The sequence below is a fragment of the Pongo abelii genome, chromosome 4 (genome assembly GCF_028885655.2).
Source record: "Pongo abelii isolate AG06213 chromosome 4, NHGRI_mPonAbe1-v2.0_pri, whole genome shotgun sequence".
NCBI classification, from domain to species: Eukaryota; Metazoa; Chordata; class Mammalia; order Primates; family Hominidae; genus Pongo; species Pongo abelii.
This window is the reverse complement of record NC_071989.2, coordinates 87,308,026-87,325,865: the sequence shown is the minus strand read 5'-3', so window position 1 is coordinate 87,325,865 and position 17,840 is coordinate 87,308,026. Positions and strand designations below refer to the sequence as shown.

The following is a 17,840-nucleotide window of genomic DNA, read 5'->3' as shown; positions in this document are numbered from 1 at the left end:
AGAGGACAGCCTCAGGAGCCAGCCTGAGGACGCCAGCTGGCCCTCAGAGGGAAAGCATGGCAGGAACAAGGCTTTTTTCCCTCCCTCTTAGACAATGACCAATCAATCCAGTGGGACGCAATGGAATGATGATGCTGTGGGCTGTCTCCATGTATCTTTCAGCTGGATCTGGGCATTGAGGCTTTCAGGGTTTGCTGGGCCTTTTCTATAGGCATCAGGCATGCCCAAATAATGTTTAAATGCCAGAATTATATAAATCCCACACAGAGATATAAATAATCTTAAGGAATAGTGAAAAATGAAGCTTTAAAAGTAGATGTGCCAGAGTGGGCGCAAGGTGTTTGAGCCCATTTTACTTGGCACTTACAGTCAGGAAGACGGCCTCATCAAGCTCCTCTGCTTCTCTCACGATGGTCTCCAGGGTGTCCTTGGCAGTGTCCATGCTCTGCAGAAAGTGGACCATCTGCTCATGCAGGAACTCCATCTTCTTCTTCTTTACTTCCTCAAAGCTCTGGGCTTTCTCATCATACTGTGCTAAAACCTTCTTCATCATTTCCTCATTCTGTTCTTCTAGCCTTTTCTCATTTTTACTACAGTTTTCCTGAAAACAAACAAGCAAAAAAGCCCACTTCTGAATGAAACAAGAAATGCATGCATTTTTTTTTTTTTTTTTGGAAACACCAGCCTTTTAAAGAATTGACCTCTGGCATCCTGATCAGAGAAGCAGACATCACATGCACAGTTCAAATTTCTAACCTACCAATCCCTTTCCCACAATTAGTTTCACAATAAAGCAATAGAATTTACCGTAACAGTATCATCAAGAAAGTTTTAGCTACCGTAATACAAAATATATATATATTCTTATGGAAGTCTTGCCCACCTGCACTCACACATGATGAAACTTGAAAACGGCATCACGCTCAGTGAGCATCCCTGGCCTTCAGAAGGTGGAAAGGTATCACTCCACTAATATCACAGTGCAAGGCAGAAAGCCCAGATATGGAATGGGGGCTACCTCCCCAAATGTTCTCCAGTGAGATGGCAGTTATCCCACAGTGAGAGAAACTTTGTTGCCTGTCCAGACACATCCAGATGCCTGGCTGTCCTCACTTGTGGGGCTAGTAATAAGATGATCCCATAATTTACTCTCTAAAAAGGACACCTGGGGAAGGGGACACCCGAAATAACTAGCACGTACTAGTTGATCTGCAACATGAATTAAGCAGACCTCTTACAAGCAAACCAGCATGTGGAGTGGCCCCAGTAGTAGGGAAACTGTGCAGCAGCCTCTGCAGTGGCCTCAGGCCCTCTGCCAGTCCTGATTGACTGGTGAGGGTGCCTGGGCCATCTCTGTATAAGGATGGAGCATTGCTAGTCCCTCTCTTCCCTGCAGAAGGGACAGGAGCCAGCAGCTAGGAGAGCATGAACTCATCAGAGATAGTTGTGCTATGAGAGGCACTCACTGGCCCTGGGCATGGGACACTGGACAGTAACTCAGAGCATTTCTGCAGAGTTAACCCAGTGAGAGGCATGAAAACGAGGAATGTACTCTAAGACTTGGTTTCTTATCTATAAAATTGGAACAATAATAACACCTATCTCATATAATTGTGAGGATTCAGTCAGGTAAAGCATGTAAAGCATTTGCCCTATTAAAGTAAGTGTCTAATAAATGCATGTCTGTTGTTAAGGGCAAATCTTTTATCCATAGGCAGAAAGGAGTCTCACTCATTATGCACAGAGAGAAGACTTTAAGCATTCTTGCTTTGAATGGAACCGAACCAACAATGGCAAACAACACATGCGCATAAAATCCCCAAGTCAGATCCCTTCACCTCAGAATCATTTACTTCTGATACTGTGAACAAGCCAGGTTAAGGTAAAATGGGTGTGTTAACTTACCTCAATGGTATTAAAAAAGGATTCTATCTCACTAACAAAGGCTTCAATCTTCAAGGACTTTTCTTGTAAATTTTCTAGAAATTCTGCTAATTGAACCTGAAGAAAAGAATTAAGATATCCTTAGTATATGACATTTAGGAAGAGAACTTCAACCAGTGAGCTCCAAATTCCTTATAAATTTAGTATGTTTGGTAGAGACTTACTATACTATATCCACTAACAAATGAGTTCTTAAATTTTCTTTACTGCTTCATCTGACTATAGATAATTCTGTATGATAAACAATTAGGAGGTTTTGAGTGAAAACCTCAAAACAACTACACAAAGACAGTATATCTTCTTAAGTGAAAGAATGGACTTTCTTGATAAATTGATGAGCTCAAAACATACCTGTTTTAATGAACTATGGATTTGAATGCGTTCTCTCTAGTAAGGCCTTGGTTTTTATATGTTCTGAGAGAGGAGTCTTTTTGCTAAACTGGTCCAATATACCTGAGTAATTTCTTCACATTTACACCAATGGCCTGAGAAGGTGATCAGAGTGCTACAAGGCCCAAAATTTAGCATACCAACTGAGAGAGACTGTCTATAAAGGGACCTAAAAGTTCTAATGACCCTCAAAGGGTTAAAATACTCAAGGGGTAATAGCCAACTAGAAAACGTATGGGGTGATAGGGGAGCATGGTATCCACTTTAGCCATAATTATAAACCTAGCAACAGCCAATCTTGCTAAACTTAAAAAATAACAAAGCAGAAAAAATAGCAGAGCTTCAGCTGTCTGATTCACTGCCACAGACTGATGGAGATACAACATTGATGGAGGTCTCCTCAGGATCTGGTCTCTACTTCCCTCTATGGCCCTTACCTCTTCTCCACAGCCCCCAGGCTCCAATCACACAAGCTGACTTTGTCCTTGCACTCTTTCTCATCTGTGTGCCTTCATATGGTATTCCTTGGCTCTAGAATGTTGTCCCTGACCTTGACTGCTAGAAGAGCTCTATCTCATTTAAAGCTCACCCAAGCGTCACCTTTTAGAGACACCTTTACTAACGTTCCCTTTCCTACCCCACCATTTCACTCCCAAAAGGTTAGTTTCTCAGAACATTGGGCTTTCACAACATTGTATTGATTTTGGGAATCTACAAGTCCATCTTCCTTTGTTTTTTTCTCTCTCAATGATTGGCACAGTTCCTGACACACAATGGGAGATAAATAAACACTGAGAATGCAGGAAGGGAGTGAGTAAATGAAGAAAATAAATAACAGCACATGATGGGGATGGACTGGGGAGGAGACACAAGGACTTGGGTGATCTATAACTGCAGCCATTGGCTCCTGGAACAGGCACAAATGCCTGCCCTTAAGATGCTAGAAAATTCTCAAGCTACAATTTTTTAAATTGATTTTTATTTTTAAAAAGTTGCCAACTGGCCAGCTGCAGTGGCTACTGCCTGGAATCCCAGCACTTTGGGAGGCCTAGGTGGGAAGATCGCTGGTAGCCAGGACTTCGAGACCAGACTGGGCAACATAGTGACATCTTGTGTCCACTAAAAATTTAAAAAGTAGCTGGGTGTGATGGCATGTGTCTCTAGTCCCAGCTACTCAGGAGGCTGAGGCGAGAGGATTGCTTGAGCCCAGGAGGCTTCAGTGCGCTATGATGATCATGCCACTGCACTCTAGCCTGGGCAACAGAGTGAGACCCTGTCAAAGAAGAAAGAAGAAAAAAGGAAGAAAAAGAAGAGGAGGAGGAGGAGGACAAGGAGGAGGAGGAGGAGGGAAAGGAAGAGGAGGAGGAAGAAGGGGAGGAGGAGGAGGAGGATGAAGAAGAAGGAGGAGGAGGAGGAGTAGGAGAAGAAGAAGAAGAGGAAGAGGAAGAGGAAGAGGAAGAAGAAGAAGAAGAAGAAGAAGAAGAGGAGGAGGAGGAGAAAGAGGGAGGAGGCGGGAGGAGGAGGAGGAAGGAGGAGAAAGGAGGAGTAGGAGGAGGAATTGCCAACCAACCAACTCTTACTAATCTTCATGGCTGACTTAATGAAATGAAGCTAGCTGCTTGGCTTTAGTCAACTGGGTTCCCACCTTCTCCTTCTCATACTGTTTAGAGAAGATCAAGAATTAAAAAAAACTTTAAAAATGATTTTAAGGCAGGAGATATCATATCTCTCTACTTATAAAATTTGTTTTAAATTGATAATACTTAGATGATTATTTTTTAATATCTAAAACTCATAGAGATAAACAAAACATATTAAGAAGACCAAAAAAATTCAGTCTTCTTTCTGCTGGCAGTGCTCAGTAGTTGTGAGTTAAAACAAATTGTCACCACAGAATGGGGCCCACTTCCACTGTAGCTCATGCATCTGATGTCTGAGATTTCACAAAAGAAGTTGCCCTACTCCCTAACCCCAAACTTTAACAAGTAAAGTTTCAACAAAATTATACCCTGGAGAACTAGAACCAATATCAGACAAGTTGAGAAGGATTAATTTGGGAGTTAAAAAAACGCCAAGATTCTAATGTTATCCTATTGAATCAAAATGAGTCTGATAATTATTTAACAAGGACCTAATTGAATGATCATATTGAAAATCACTACCATTAGCAAGGTACTGAGCCAAGCAGTATGCGTATATAGTCAAGAACATGAGCTCTGGCATCAGAAAAATCTAGGTACCAGCCCCAGTTTCGCCTTCCATGACCTTGGGCAAATCGTTTAAACTCTCTGAGACAATTTTATTATCTGCAAACTAATGACAGTGACAGGGCTGTTAGAAAGACTAAAAGATATCCTGTATATAAAGAACTTAAGACTGGGCATTGTGACTCACACCTGTAATCCCAGCACTTTGGGAGGCCAAGGAGGGAGGATCGCTTGAGCCCAGGAGTTCTAGATCAGCCTGGGCAGCATAGGGAGACCCTGTCTGTACAAAAAAAAATTTTTTAATTAACCCAGTGTGGCAGTGCATGACTATATTCCCAGCTACTTGGGGCTTGGGAGGCTGAGGTGGAGGGATCACTTGAGCCTGGGAGGTCAAGGCTGCAGTGAGCTGTGATTACACCACTGCACTCCAGCCTGGGTGACACAGCGAGACTCTGTCTCTAAAACACAAAAACAAAAACAAAAAATAGTGCATGGCACAGAGTAAATCCTCAATTGTTATTGTTATTTAGTAATTTTAAGATAATTCCAGCTGCCCTATGGAGAATGGATTAAAGAGGTAAGAATGGTGAGAACAGTAAGAGGGCTATGGAAAGGCAGAGGAGAGTCTCAAAGACTACATTCCAACAGTATCTCAGGGAAGTGGAGTATTTGTAGTCACTTACAGGAGGATACATGTTGGGACTAACTTATCTGGAACACTGGGGTCCTACAGACATAGCCAGAAAGAATGCAAAAAAATTTCTGCTTCTAACATGAATTTTATAAATTAAAAGGAAATATAAAGAAAGTAAAATTTTAAACTCTTAATGTATTATTTATATGTAACTTGCAATGAAATGTCTCAATGTATTGTAAATGTGTCTCTTTAAAGGATGATATTGTAGATAATAGGAAGGAAACTATGCTTTTTGCAGTTTTTTGCTCAAAGGTAATTTTTTAAATTTCAAGTTATTTGGCATTTTTGGTAATGTTAAGGGCTATTGCCATAAAATACCAAGCTCCTCAAGGGCAGTGACCCTGTGTTGTCTCTCTTGCTAGCCCCTAGGCCTAGAAAAATGTGTGGCACACAGTGTGTACAGTTGTCTTCAATATCTGCAGAGGACTGGTTTCAGGATGTCAGCAGATACCAAAATACGAAGATGCTCAAGTCTCTGATATAAAATGGCATAGTATTTTCATATAACCGGCATACATCCTCTCCTATACTTTAAATCATCTCTAGATTACTTATAATGCCTGATACAATATAAATGCTATGTAAATAGCTGTACTATATTGCTTTTATTTGTATTATTTTTATTGCTGTTATTTTTATTTTTATTTTTATTTTATTTTTGAGACAGGGTCTCACTCTGTCACCTAGAGTGGAGTGCAGTGGCGGGATCTCAGCAAACTGTAGCCTTGACCTCCCAGGCTCAACTGATCCTCCCACCTCAGCCCCCCAAGTAACTTAAACTACAGGTGTGCGCCACCATGCCCAGCTAATTTTTGTATTTTTAGTAGAGACAAGGTCTTCCCATGTTGCCCAGGCTGGTCTCATACTTCTGGACTCAAGCAATCCTCCCACCTCGGTCTCTCAAAGTGCTGAGATTATAGGTGTGAGCCACCACACCCGGCCCCCTCTTATTGTTTTTTATTGTTTTGTGTGTGTGTGTGTGTGTGTGTGTGTGTGTGTGTGCGTGTGTGTGTTCCTGGATATGTTTGATCTGCGGTTGGTTGATTCTAAGCATGATTTTTAAGCATGAATGTCTGTCAAGCCTACCTTAACTAAATTCTGGAAGAAATATTCTTAGTTTGCTTTCAGACCATTCTGCTTAAAGATCAATGATCAAATATTAATCATCTTTAAAACTGAGAAAATGTAAAAGCAAATTAAATGTGTATATGTATATTATTAATTATGTGTGTTCAACATCTATTTACCTTTACAGCACTTATAGCTGTGTCAAGCGTTGAAACTTCATGGTCTTTGTGGGTGCCAAACATCTTGTCAGTGGCAGAAATTGGACATTTGCAGGTGTAACAGTATGTGTCAATCTGGGACTTTTTCAGCTCTTTTTGTGCCTTTTCAGTTACTAACTCAGATGATAATTGGTCTTCTTCTTTCCTCTCGCTGCCCAGCTCTTTTTGTTCAGCAGATGTACTTTGTTCTGCCTCACTAGCAAATTCATTTTCATTGATGTGCTCAAAGGATTCCTTTCCTTGAGATAAGACATCTTCAGGTGTGGATTCTGAAGACAGTTCTTCTGATAAAATGTCTTGAGGAACCACTTCATTATGCTGGGATTCTGCAAATTCATACTCATCCTGAACAGGGCTATTACGGAGCCTCTCTTCACTCGGCTCAGGTGGGACCAGGATTTCAGGTTCTTCTAGTGGTATTTCTTGAACATGAGTTGCACCAGATGCAAATTCTTCCTCTGGGAAGGACACTTGTACTGGGACATTCAGATTGACCTCTGGACTTGCATTTCCGACTTCATTACCCTGACTGCCTGCTTCATCTGCACGCTCCAGAACATGATGGGTGTCTTCAAATGGAACTGCATAACTTATTTTATGGGTAGCCACTCTGACGTCCTCTGTGATGGGAGCTTTCTTCTGCATCGCTACGTTACCAACGGTCTCCACGTGGTCTACTGATTCTCCTTCCCCATAAACACCTTTCTGTTCTTCCAGACTCTTCTCCCTGCAAATAGTTCCAAACTTTCCCCAAATTTCCCCTTCTGCAGCTATTGGTTGGTATGAATCATCCTTACCAACTCGCTTTTCTTCCAGACCTTGGCCCTGGTCCTTTTGAGTTAGAGATGTGTCATGGAGAATGTCATCTTTGAGTATGTACTTCTCAAAATATATTCCTGTTCCATCATCAGTGTCAGAACTTCTGCTGGGAAATGATGCCTCAGAATTCACACTGTCACCTTCAGAAGCTGTCTCCTCTTCCTTCTTTTTCTCTCCAACTGCTTCTTCATACAGATCCTTATATAAAAATGCAAGTGCAGGTGGCTCCTCCAGAAGTTCTGGATTAATGACTTTAATAGTGGTAGGAAATATCTGGGTTCGTGATAGGACTCCTTCCTCTGCTTCAAATAAAGGCATCCCTGGTGACTTTGAATCCACATCTCTCTTTGTGTCCTTTGAAACATTCCTGTCAGCTGAGTTTTGGCTTTGGGTCTCTAGATGAGATAATATGTCGTGGCCGTTTTCTGGTCCATAAAAACTTTCATCTAATTTCACCAAGTCATATTCATGTTCTAGTGCACTTTCCACTGAACTTACTGGGAATGAGATAGTTTCTTCTGTAACTTCCTTTGAGAGTTTCTCTTCAACATTTAATTTCTGTGGAGCTTTCTGTTTTTCTGGGTCTGGGGAGATGTTATAATCAATCAAAGTATATTTTTCAAAATAATCCTCTTCACTGGGAATTGTGGGCTGAATAAACGATAAATCACCAGTTTCTGAATCTGTGGATATCTTTTCTTTTGTCTTATGAGTTTCCTTTTGTTTATTTTCTTTCAATGGTGTAACTTTTTCATCTTCTAACCTGTTCTTTAATGTTTTATGACAAGCAACTGTTTCACTATCATCAGGGAGTGGTATGGTTTTAAATGAGGCTTTCTCTTCCAAATATTCTAACTTATCTTGCATTTGTTCACTTTCTTCCTGATCGATTGAAGAAATAAAGGCAGGAGCATGAATATTCAATATCTCACAGCCTTCAGAAATGATACTAAAGGCAGTCTTCTGATCTTCTGAAAGTCCAGCTGGCTTACTAGTCACTGTAAAGTCTTCATCTTTTGCATACGTGTCTTCAGGTTCCTTGGGCATTTCTTTATTAGAAACCATTTTATCAGCATTGCTTGCTGATGTATTAGATATAAATTGAGCATAGTTGCTTTTTGCTGAAGACAGTGGTTCCTTTACATGGGTATCTTCCACAGCCTCCAAGTGGTGCTTTGAAACAAGAACAGATTGTTTAGGCACATCGGATGTGTCATCTTTAGATGTCTGAATAGTATGAACTGTATGCCTTTCTGGAGTCAATTCTGATTGTGGCATTTCTTGTTTCTTCACTGCATTAATTTCTGGAGAAGGTCCTGAAGCAAGAGTTTGTGGTTTTACAGATGACAGCAAATATGGTGGTGTTTCTGAGCTCTTAGTTTCATCAAAAGGATGAGCTAAAGTCCTTTCAGATTCTTTAGATGGAAATCCTTGTTTCATACTTTCTTTTGTGGTATCTACTGAACCACCTTTCGACAGCTCTGACTCTCTGAACTGTTCTTTTTCTTCACTGTGATCTGGCATATCTCTGCTTGACTTTTCTAATACTAGATTTCCTTCCTGAGTCAAAGAGTGGTTCTCTGTTTCATCATGACAAGAAAGAACCACTGGCAGGAAAGTCTTGGTTTTCTCCACCAAAACTTTACTTTCTTCTAAAGGATGTGGTTGGGTTCCTACTGCCTTTGCTTGAAATCCTTGTTTCCTACTTTCTTTTGTGATATCTGCTGAACCACCTTTCGATAGCTCTGACTCTCTGAACTGTTCTTTTTCTTCACTGTGATCTGGAATATCTCTGCTTGACTTTTCTAATACTAGATTTCCTTCCTGAGATAAAGAGTGGTTCTCTATTTCATCACGACAAGAAAGAGCCACCGGCAGGAAAATCTTGGTTTTCTCCACCAAAACTTTACTTTCTTCTGAAGGATGTGGTTGGGTTCCTACTGCCTTTGCTTCTCTGATTTCTGGGTGAGCCTCTGAGAGCATGGCTTCTGATTTTTCAGTAACTGATGTAGCTTTAACTAATGAAAATGATTGAGTTTCACCCAAAGAATGACCTAAGGAGATACCTGATTCTTTAATCATAGACTCGGCTACATTCACAGAATAAGGCTGATGTTCCTGCTGCTTCTTTCCTTCTGAAAGCACATATACCTGATTTTCTTTTTCTTCACCTTTCTCCTTTTCAGAACCAACAATGATTTTGGGTCTTTCATTGTAGTCTTCATTTTGATAGAAGTGCTGTGGCATAGCATCGGCTTTTGATTCTTCCAGTTCAGTAGATCTAGATCCATGTGTAATTTGTGTCTTCCCTATTTCATCACTATCTCTAAGCTCTAATGGGGCCACAGAGTTTTGTTTTTCTGCCAGCACCTTCTTTTCTGCCAAGCTATATGATCTGTTTTCCAAATTATCTTTCTTCTCAGTTGGACTAACAGACCTGAGTTTGGTTTCCTCTTCAGAAATTTTCAAGGAAGTAGGATTTTGCATTTCTTTCTTGAGTCTGTCTTCACTGAGATCAATTAAACTGCCTTTTGATTCTTCTACTGGCAAAATAATTGACTCTGGTTTCTCTGATTCCTTTGTGATATTTTTACTTGCAAAGTTGGAGGAAGCTGATTTTGGCTGTTGTGGCACCTTATCTACTACATCAAATGAAAGGAGTGATTTTTGGTTTTGATCACTTCTTGGCTCTTCCTTAAAAATAGAAATATTCCATTTAGATGGAGGAGCGATTGCTGGCTTCTGGACTCTTTTACTATCAGTAACATGAAGAGGAACAATAGTTTTGGCTTCTTCCATAACCAATTTCTCACCGATTAGTGAATAAGGTTGAATTTCAAGATTCTTACCATCAGCAGAAGTAACTACTGAGTTTATGTTCATTTCCTCTGAATCGCCTGAGATTTCTTTTTTTCCATAATCTTCCCTAGACACCTCAGAAATGGATTTTGGCTGTTGTAAATCTTCTACATTTGATAAAATTATGGATTTTTCTTTAACGTTTTGACCGTCACCAGATTTTACTGAAGTACCTCTGAGTTCATCAGCAGTTTTAAGTTTTACCTCTGATAATGAATGATCAGCTGGTTTCTCAGCTACATTAAAATTGGTGGGACTTGTACCTTCAGGCTCTATCACAGTCACTGCTTTTTCTACAGATGGTCTTGGCTGTGTTTCTAAGTCTTCTTGTTCAGCAACTTTGTTATCTGGAGTGCTTGATCTAAAAAACAAGCTGGACATCCACAATTTGAAAGATGAAATTCCTTTCTTTCCCTTTTCCTTAGGAAGGTCTGGCTTAGCCACCTTTGGCTGTGTAGGTGGCTTTTGTGTCACCTCAGGTGACTCTGGGGATTGAGGTTCTTTTGCATGGATTGAGGAGACGGGTTTTCTTTGCGCGGGTATTTTTACTTCTGGTGCTGGTTTCTTTCCCTCATCAGCATCATCAATAACCTTTGACTGAACCATTTTTGATTCTTCCAATGGCTTCTCTTCAGGAAAAGGAGGTGTGCTCCTGTGTGCTTCTTTTTCATTGCCCAATGCAGGTTCCACACCTTCTGCCAGGAAATGGGCTGTTTTGACAGAAGAGGAGATTGTTTCTGACTTCACCTGTTCCACTGATAGGCCAGACACTGGTTTCTGGAAGCATCTTTCAGGAGGCAGTTTAATTTTTTCCTGGCTATCTTCTTTGGAAGGCCAGGAAAACTCTGTGTTTGCTTTCTCCAATGGCAAACTTTCACTCTCCGTCAAAGAATGAATCTCCTTCCCCTCTGCTATGTTTCTCTCTACATTTCCAGCTAGGACTAAAGACTTTGGTTCTTCAGCCAGCTTTACTTCTTCAGAAGAGTAACTTTTACTTGATAAGGTCTCTACACTACCACTGGAAGTATCAAGAGCAGATACTGCTTCTTGTGATGACAAATGAGATTCTTCAGCAGAATGCGGCAGGACCTGCTTTCTCATTTCATATGTATGGTCCTTACTGGACACAGCAGCCTTGAGCTGCCCTGGCCTCAGCTCATTGCTGCCAGAGGAATCCAGCTGCACAGATCCTGCTATTCTCTCTTCGTGTTGACTAGCCACATTTTCTGGCTTTCCCAACATCCAGTTTTCATCCTTTGGAGAAATAAAGAATTCTTCCATTTTTGTTTCTTTGACATCTGCAGGCTTGGTTGTCATAAATGATTTTGATTGTTCCAAAGGCAAATTCTCTCTCATAAATGAAAACTGCTTAATACCCAGATCTTGTTTATCTTCAAAAGAGGTGCTTACATCAGGTAATTTAATAGTTTGATCTGAATGAAGTGCTTTTTCTGTCTTTTTTTGTTCCACAGGGAGGTCAGAAGGAGCAATCTTTGATGGTTCTGTTATACTCTGGAGTACCTGGGATGAATCTGGGTGGCCTGTTTCTTCACTTAGCTTATCTAAAATATCTCCCATGACTTGTGCCTTCAAATTTCCAGTTGGTGGTAATGGGCCTATTTCTTGATTTCCTCCCTTTTTAAAGTCGGCTGGATGGCTAACCTCCTCTGATAATCCTTTTAAAGAAAAAGTAAATGGCTGAAATTCTTCTGGGTTGCCTCCTTCAGCTACAGAGGCAGGTGGTTCTTTCGACTCTAGGCTGACGATCTTGGGAGAGAAAGGTTTAATTCCTTCATTCTGAGATTCCTCCCTAAGCAATGATGAAAGCTCTGAAATTGCAGGCATTGTAGAAGATGCATAAAGCTCTCTATTTTCTTCTTTTCCTTCTCTGCTCCTAAGCTCAGCTGGGCCTTCTTCTAAAACAGAATCCTCTGTTTCAGTTATGGGAGACTTTGCTTGTTTTGTACCTATGGATCCACTTTGTCTACCTAAATCACTAGAAAATTCTGACCCAGCATTTGGTAATTCCAACGGTTGGTGTGGCTTGTCTTTCTTCTCAGGTTCCAAAGACAGCTCTGCCAAAGCAACGTCTTGTTTTTCTGTTGGGAAGTCTCCCTGAGCTGTAGAAGATACCTCCACTGCCTGTTTGTTCTTATCATCACTGAGGAGCAGTAATGTTGGGGCTAAACCTGATGCTAAATTTTCCAACTCAGGAGATGAACTTGCTATTTCCTCATCTTTGCCTTTTGGAATTATATGTTTGGATGCAGGTGACACATTTTGTGATGAAGGAAGTTCAGTTTCTTCCTTCTTTATCTCACCCCATAGGCTGAGTGAAAGCTCATGTTCAGGCCCTAACACCTCTGAGGTAGACACCAAGCTCTTCTTCTGTGATGAAACCAAATGTTCAGAGTCACGGACTGTAGAAAATAAAAGACCTTGTTTGTCTTCTACCCTTGCTTCCTCAGATTCCTCTGAATGCTGAGAAGATGACATTTTGATTAGTGGCAACCCAGCTTTAACTTCTTTGGCTTCTACTTCTGACAAAACAGAATGCTCTACTATAGAGGAGACACTTGGAAGTGAATCAAATTTAATTTCCTTCTCTGCTTCTGACAAAGCTAAATGTTTGGATGAAGTTTCAATGGGAGAAGCACCTTTAATTGCCACCTTGTCTTCTTCTGCAAGAACTGAATGTTCATCTGCAGATGTTACCAGTGGTGGCAAACCACTTCCTAATTCACCCTTTCCTACTTTTGTTAAAACTGGACGATCTACAGGAGTGACAAGAGATGAATCTGTTGGGATTTCTTCTTTTACTACTTTGGTTAAGTTTGAATCAAGCTTAGTTACAGATGCTGTAGTTGTTGAGGAACTGGGTTCAATTTCTTTTTTAATTTCTTCTGACAAAGCTGAAAATGCTAGTGCAGGTGGACCATGTTCAACTTGCTTTTCCACTCCTGAGGAAGCTGAATGAAGCACTGTAGGTGTAGTTGTTATTTTGGAATCATGTTTCATCTCCATTTTCACTGCTGATAAAACCTCAGGTCCAGATAAAGATGTTTCCTTTAGAGGTGAATACGGTTTTATTACTTCAGGCTCATTCTTGGACAACTTTCTCTGTTCTAGTTCAGAAGTCACATTTAGAACTAATTCGGGCTTGACACCCTTCTTTGGCTCATCTACCACGTCAGGCAAAACTGAATATTTCATCTCAGACCCTGGAACATTTGGAGGCTGAGGCTCCATTTTTTGATCCTGTGATACATGTGCTGTAGCTTCTTGAGAATCAGGCACAATTTCTTCCTTTCTGACTTTTGACAAAGCCATCTGTTCATCTGCAGCTTTTAGAGTGAGTGCTGCTGTGGGTTCCTGTTCTTTCTTGATTGCAGGGACTGAATCAGGTAAAACTGAATGTGGAGATGCAGGTTTGGTTTCTTCCTTTACTATAGGTGATTGTGCAGGTAAAGAAGCAGGTATTGCAGCTACTGATGAACTCGCCTCCCTTTCTCCCTTCTCCACTTCACTGGTTAAATGTGGAGGCATCAAGTCTTCAGACTCAGGCTCTAAATATGCTTGAGTTTTCTGCTTCTGTGCCAAAATGAGATATTCAGATACAGATGTTGAGGTTGTTGGAATTTCTGGCTTAATTTCCGCTTTCTCTGATTTATCTGTTGAAGGCGGCAGACTTAAGTCTTCAAGCGGAGACATCAAAGGGAAAGTTTCAGCTTTTTGCTTCTGTGATGAACTGAACTGCTCAGATACAGGTGTAGCAGCTATAGATCCAATGGCTTCCTCATCTGCTTCTGAAAAGCAGGAATAACCTGAAGCAGACATTGCAGTTAATAGTGAATCAGGCTCAAGTTCATTTTTCTCTGTTTCTGAGATTCTAAAGGGAGGGATTGAAACTTGTGATGCTGAGTCTGGAGAGAACAGTTCCGCTCCTTCAGTGTCTTCATCTGACAAAATAGTGTGCTCAGATGGTGATGTTAAACATATTGGAGAATCGCACTCAAATTTTCTTTTCTCTGCTTCCTGGGTTACACACGGTGGAAATGAGAATTCTGACACAAATGCAGAATCTGGAGAAAAAGGTCCAATGTCTTCTTGATCTTCTTCTGATAAATTCATGGGTGAGGATGCACCTTTTAGATTTAGAGATCTATGGACAATTTCTTCCTCCTGTGCCTCCGGTGTTGCATATGGTGGTACTGAAAATTCAGAGGCAGATGTAGAAGAGGGTGTGTACCGTTCCAACTCGACTGCCTCTTCGTCTGATAGAACAACATATTCAGATGGGGTGGCTGAAAGTGGTGGGGCCTGGCATTCAGAAGTCATCTCGGTTGTGTGTGGTGGGAAAGAGTGTTCAGATGCAACAACCAAATCTGGGGAAGATGGTCCAATGTCCTCCTTGCCTTCTACTGACAGAACTGTGTGTTCAGAAATGCCTTTTGGTTTGAATTGGGATGCCTCATTGATTATTTTCTCTTGAGATTTCTGTGTTGCATTGAGTGGGGCTGCGTATTTGGAGATCAACTTTGAATCCGGTGTGAAACATTCACTTCCTAGGTCCTCTCCTTCTGATGGGACCACGTATTCTGATGTGGCAGTAGAAGGCAGTGGTGACTGGCATTCAGAAGTCTTCTCGGTTGTGGATGGTGAGAGAAAGGGCTCAGAAGCAGGGGCCACAGCTGGAGTAAATGATCCAGTGAATTCCTTCTCTTCTGCTGGAATCATGTACTCAGAAACACCTTTCGATATTAACGGGGACTTATGGTCAATTGTTTTCTTCAGTGACTCTTTTGTTGCCTGGGATGGAACTGAATATTCAGAAGCAGATGTGGAGTCTGGTGTGTAACACCCACTTTCTGAGGCCTCATCTCCTGATAGGACCATGTGTTCTGGTGTAACTGTTGAAAACAGTGGAGACTGGCTCTCCGAAGTCTTCTCAGTTGTGGATGGTGAGAGAGAGCGCTCAGATGCAGGGGCTGCAGCTAGGGAATAAGCCTCAAATTCCTCATTCTCTTCTTCGGACAAAACTGCATGTTCAGCTATAGCTTCTACATTGGATGGGGAAACTGGCTCACCTTCTTGCTCCTGTAGTTCATGGTTCAAATCCTGTGGTACTGAATACTCTGATACGAAAGCAGAATCAGTAGAAACAGATGCAATTTCCTCTCTTTCTTCCTCAGACAGAGCAACATGTTCAGGAGTTGATGCTGTCAATAATGGTAGAATAAGCTCTTCTTCTTTGTGCTCCACTTCAGGGGACATATGTGGTGGGAACGGCTTCTTGGAAACTAATGGGCTTTCTGGGTAATCAAGTTCTATGATCTCTTCTTCTACTAAATTAGAATCTTCAGGTTCAGGGGTAATAGCTATGGGTAGGGAAGTTTCTATTTCTTCTTTCTCTGGTTCTTCTAACATTAGAGGTTCAGAAAGAGAAATGGATGGCTCAAGCATGTTTTCCTCCTTCTCTCCTTTGACACTGGGATGGGTAGGGGTCAGTTTTGCAGAGACTGGTTCTGCCCTTTCTATTGAAGTCAGGTCCGGCTGTTCTTGGTCTGGGTTCAAACCATCCTGGGTAGATGCTGCCAGACCTGGTGACGCTGCCTCCAGAGAAATGGAATGGTGAGCAGAATACACATCTTCCTTCTTTACCTCATTAGCAAATGATGGTGAGACTGAAGAGTCATTCTCTGAAGCTGCAGTTCCTGGTGAAGCAAGCTCACATTCTTCCTTTGTTGTTCTCAGGAACATAGTTGCAGGTGTGTCGGGTGTCACAGATGGAGGTTCCACTTCATGTGGTTTTGCTTCATCTTCTGGCTGTTGTGGCACTGACTGTGAATGCCTGAGCTGTATTCCTTGTTCTGCTCTGTCACTACTTGAATAAGAGGGAACTGTGTGCTCCAATGCAGATGTGGCATTTAGGGGAGAATCAGCATAAATTTTCTTTTGACCTTCACAACTGAACATTAAGGTTAGGGACTCTGATCCTTTGGAGAGTGCGCCTCTCCAGGGTGGAAAAACCTCTTTTACTTTATCCTCTATGCTTTGGGCTACTAATTTGCTTGTTTTGGACACTGTATTAGAACCACTATTGTCCAAATCTGGCTCTAGACTAATGGATGCATCTTTCCCTCTCCTATAATGTATTTCTTTAATTACATAGCCTTTTGGCAATGTTCCATAAAATTGTAGAGGAATTAATTCTTCTTTAACCGAATTAAACATCTTAATTTTATATTGTACTGTTCCTATGTAGACTGGTCTTAACACTAATGGCTTGTGTTCTTTGTATATTGCCCCAGTAATCAGAGGTGTATTTGAAGTGGTCTTCTTTTTTCTTGCTTTATCATAAATGCCAGTATATGACTTCTCTTTTTCCGTGGTTAGTACCTGGCTTGCTGAAGTTATAGTACTGCCTTTTTTGTTTGTTGGAACATCTTGGGATTCAAAAGAATTTCTTTTTTTGTTGCCTTTCCGGCGTAATGATGGTGAACCACGCTTTGACTTATGAGTCCTTTTCCGAACCTTTTTCACTTCATCCACAATAAAGGAAACATTTCCAGGAGGAGAATTCACAGTTGACCCTTCCTGACTACACACACCAGAAGTCTGACTTTCTTCTGAAGCCCAAGGAGTAGAAGATCTACTTGAATTGGTTTCCCAGGTTATCCCACTATCTTCCCTTTGGACTGTCACCATGGAAAAGGAGGGGTCAGATATGATACACTCCTGCTTGATCTTTCCCTCTTCATCCTGGTCTGATAACCTACAGCAAATAACAATATTAATTATATATTATCATAATAAAATAATATTAATTAATAGAATAAGTAAATATATTTTTACCAGGTAAAGGACTAATGTGAAATTAAAATACAGACATCAATATTGCCATCCATGTCAAAAAGAGGGATGTATATCAAATAAAGTTTAAAAACCAAAGTCAGGATACCCAATACAATGACACATCCCAGGCTGGAATGACTCACTATTCCACAAACTCAAAAAAGCTAAAGTTAAATTTACCACCTTCTCTCATCAGGATTGACTTCCTGATCTCCTCGGGACTCAGCAGTCACTCAAGCCCACTCTAGTCACCAGGATCTTCATAATAACTCTTGTATCTGTGCTCTCTCTGTTACCACGATCGCCACCTCACCCAGCTTTTCACCACTTCCCTCCTAGTCACTGCCATTAACTTCCTAACTGGTCAGCTGGTATCACAGGTACCTCATTTTTCCCCACTCTCAACCTACTGTGCCCCATCCTCCCAGACTGGCTTTACTAAACAGCTCAGTATGCCACCCCCTGCTTTAAAATCTCAGCAAATTCTTCATATCCACAGAAAAAAAAAAAAAAAAAAAAGATGTTCAAAATCCTTAGCTCTCTGATCTCTATCTGATATTCTTTCCAAGGATCTACCTGCACCCTACCCCTACAGGTAAATTCCTGTTTTGACAATAATTCGCCGTTTGGCAAATAGATCTTGGGAACTCTGAGTCATGATAAAGAGAAAACAGATCATTGAATAGAGAGAGGTCACAAAAAATGTCAACCTACTGTGCTTCACTTTCCTCATCTATAAAACAGGGATAATAATAGAACCTATCTTGTGAGGTTGTTGTGAAG

General features: G+C 41.0%; 1 protein-coding gene across 2 annotated transcripts in view; it reads right to left on the bottom strand.

Moving 5' to 3' along the window:
• CMYA5 (cardiomyopathy associated 5) overlaps positions 1-17,840 on the bottom strand; it is a 105,905-nt gene that overhangs the window by 47,048 nt on the left and 41,017 nt on the right. For both annotated transcript variants that reach the window (XR_008525323.2, XM_002815688.6), the window contains exons 2-4: positions 6,486-16,977; positions 1,906-2,001; positions 368-601 (exon numbers count right to left, since the gene is read on the bottom strand). Coding sequence is in view for 1 of the 2 variants with exons in the window: in XM_002815688.6 (XP_002815734.4) it covers positions 368-601; positions 1,906-2,001; positions 6,486-16,977 (10,822 nt within the window). In the remaining variant the exon portion in view is untranslated. The remainder of the gene's footprint in view (positions 1-367; positions 602-1,905; positions 2,002-6,485; positions 16,978-17,840) is intronic.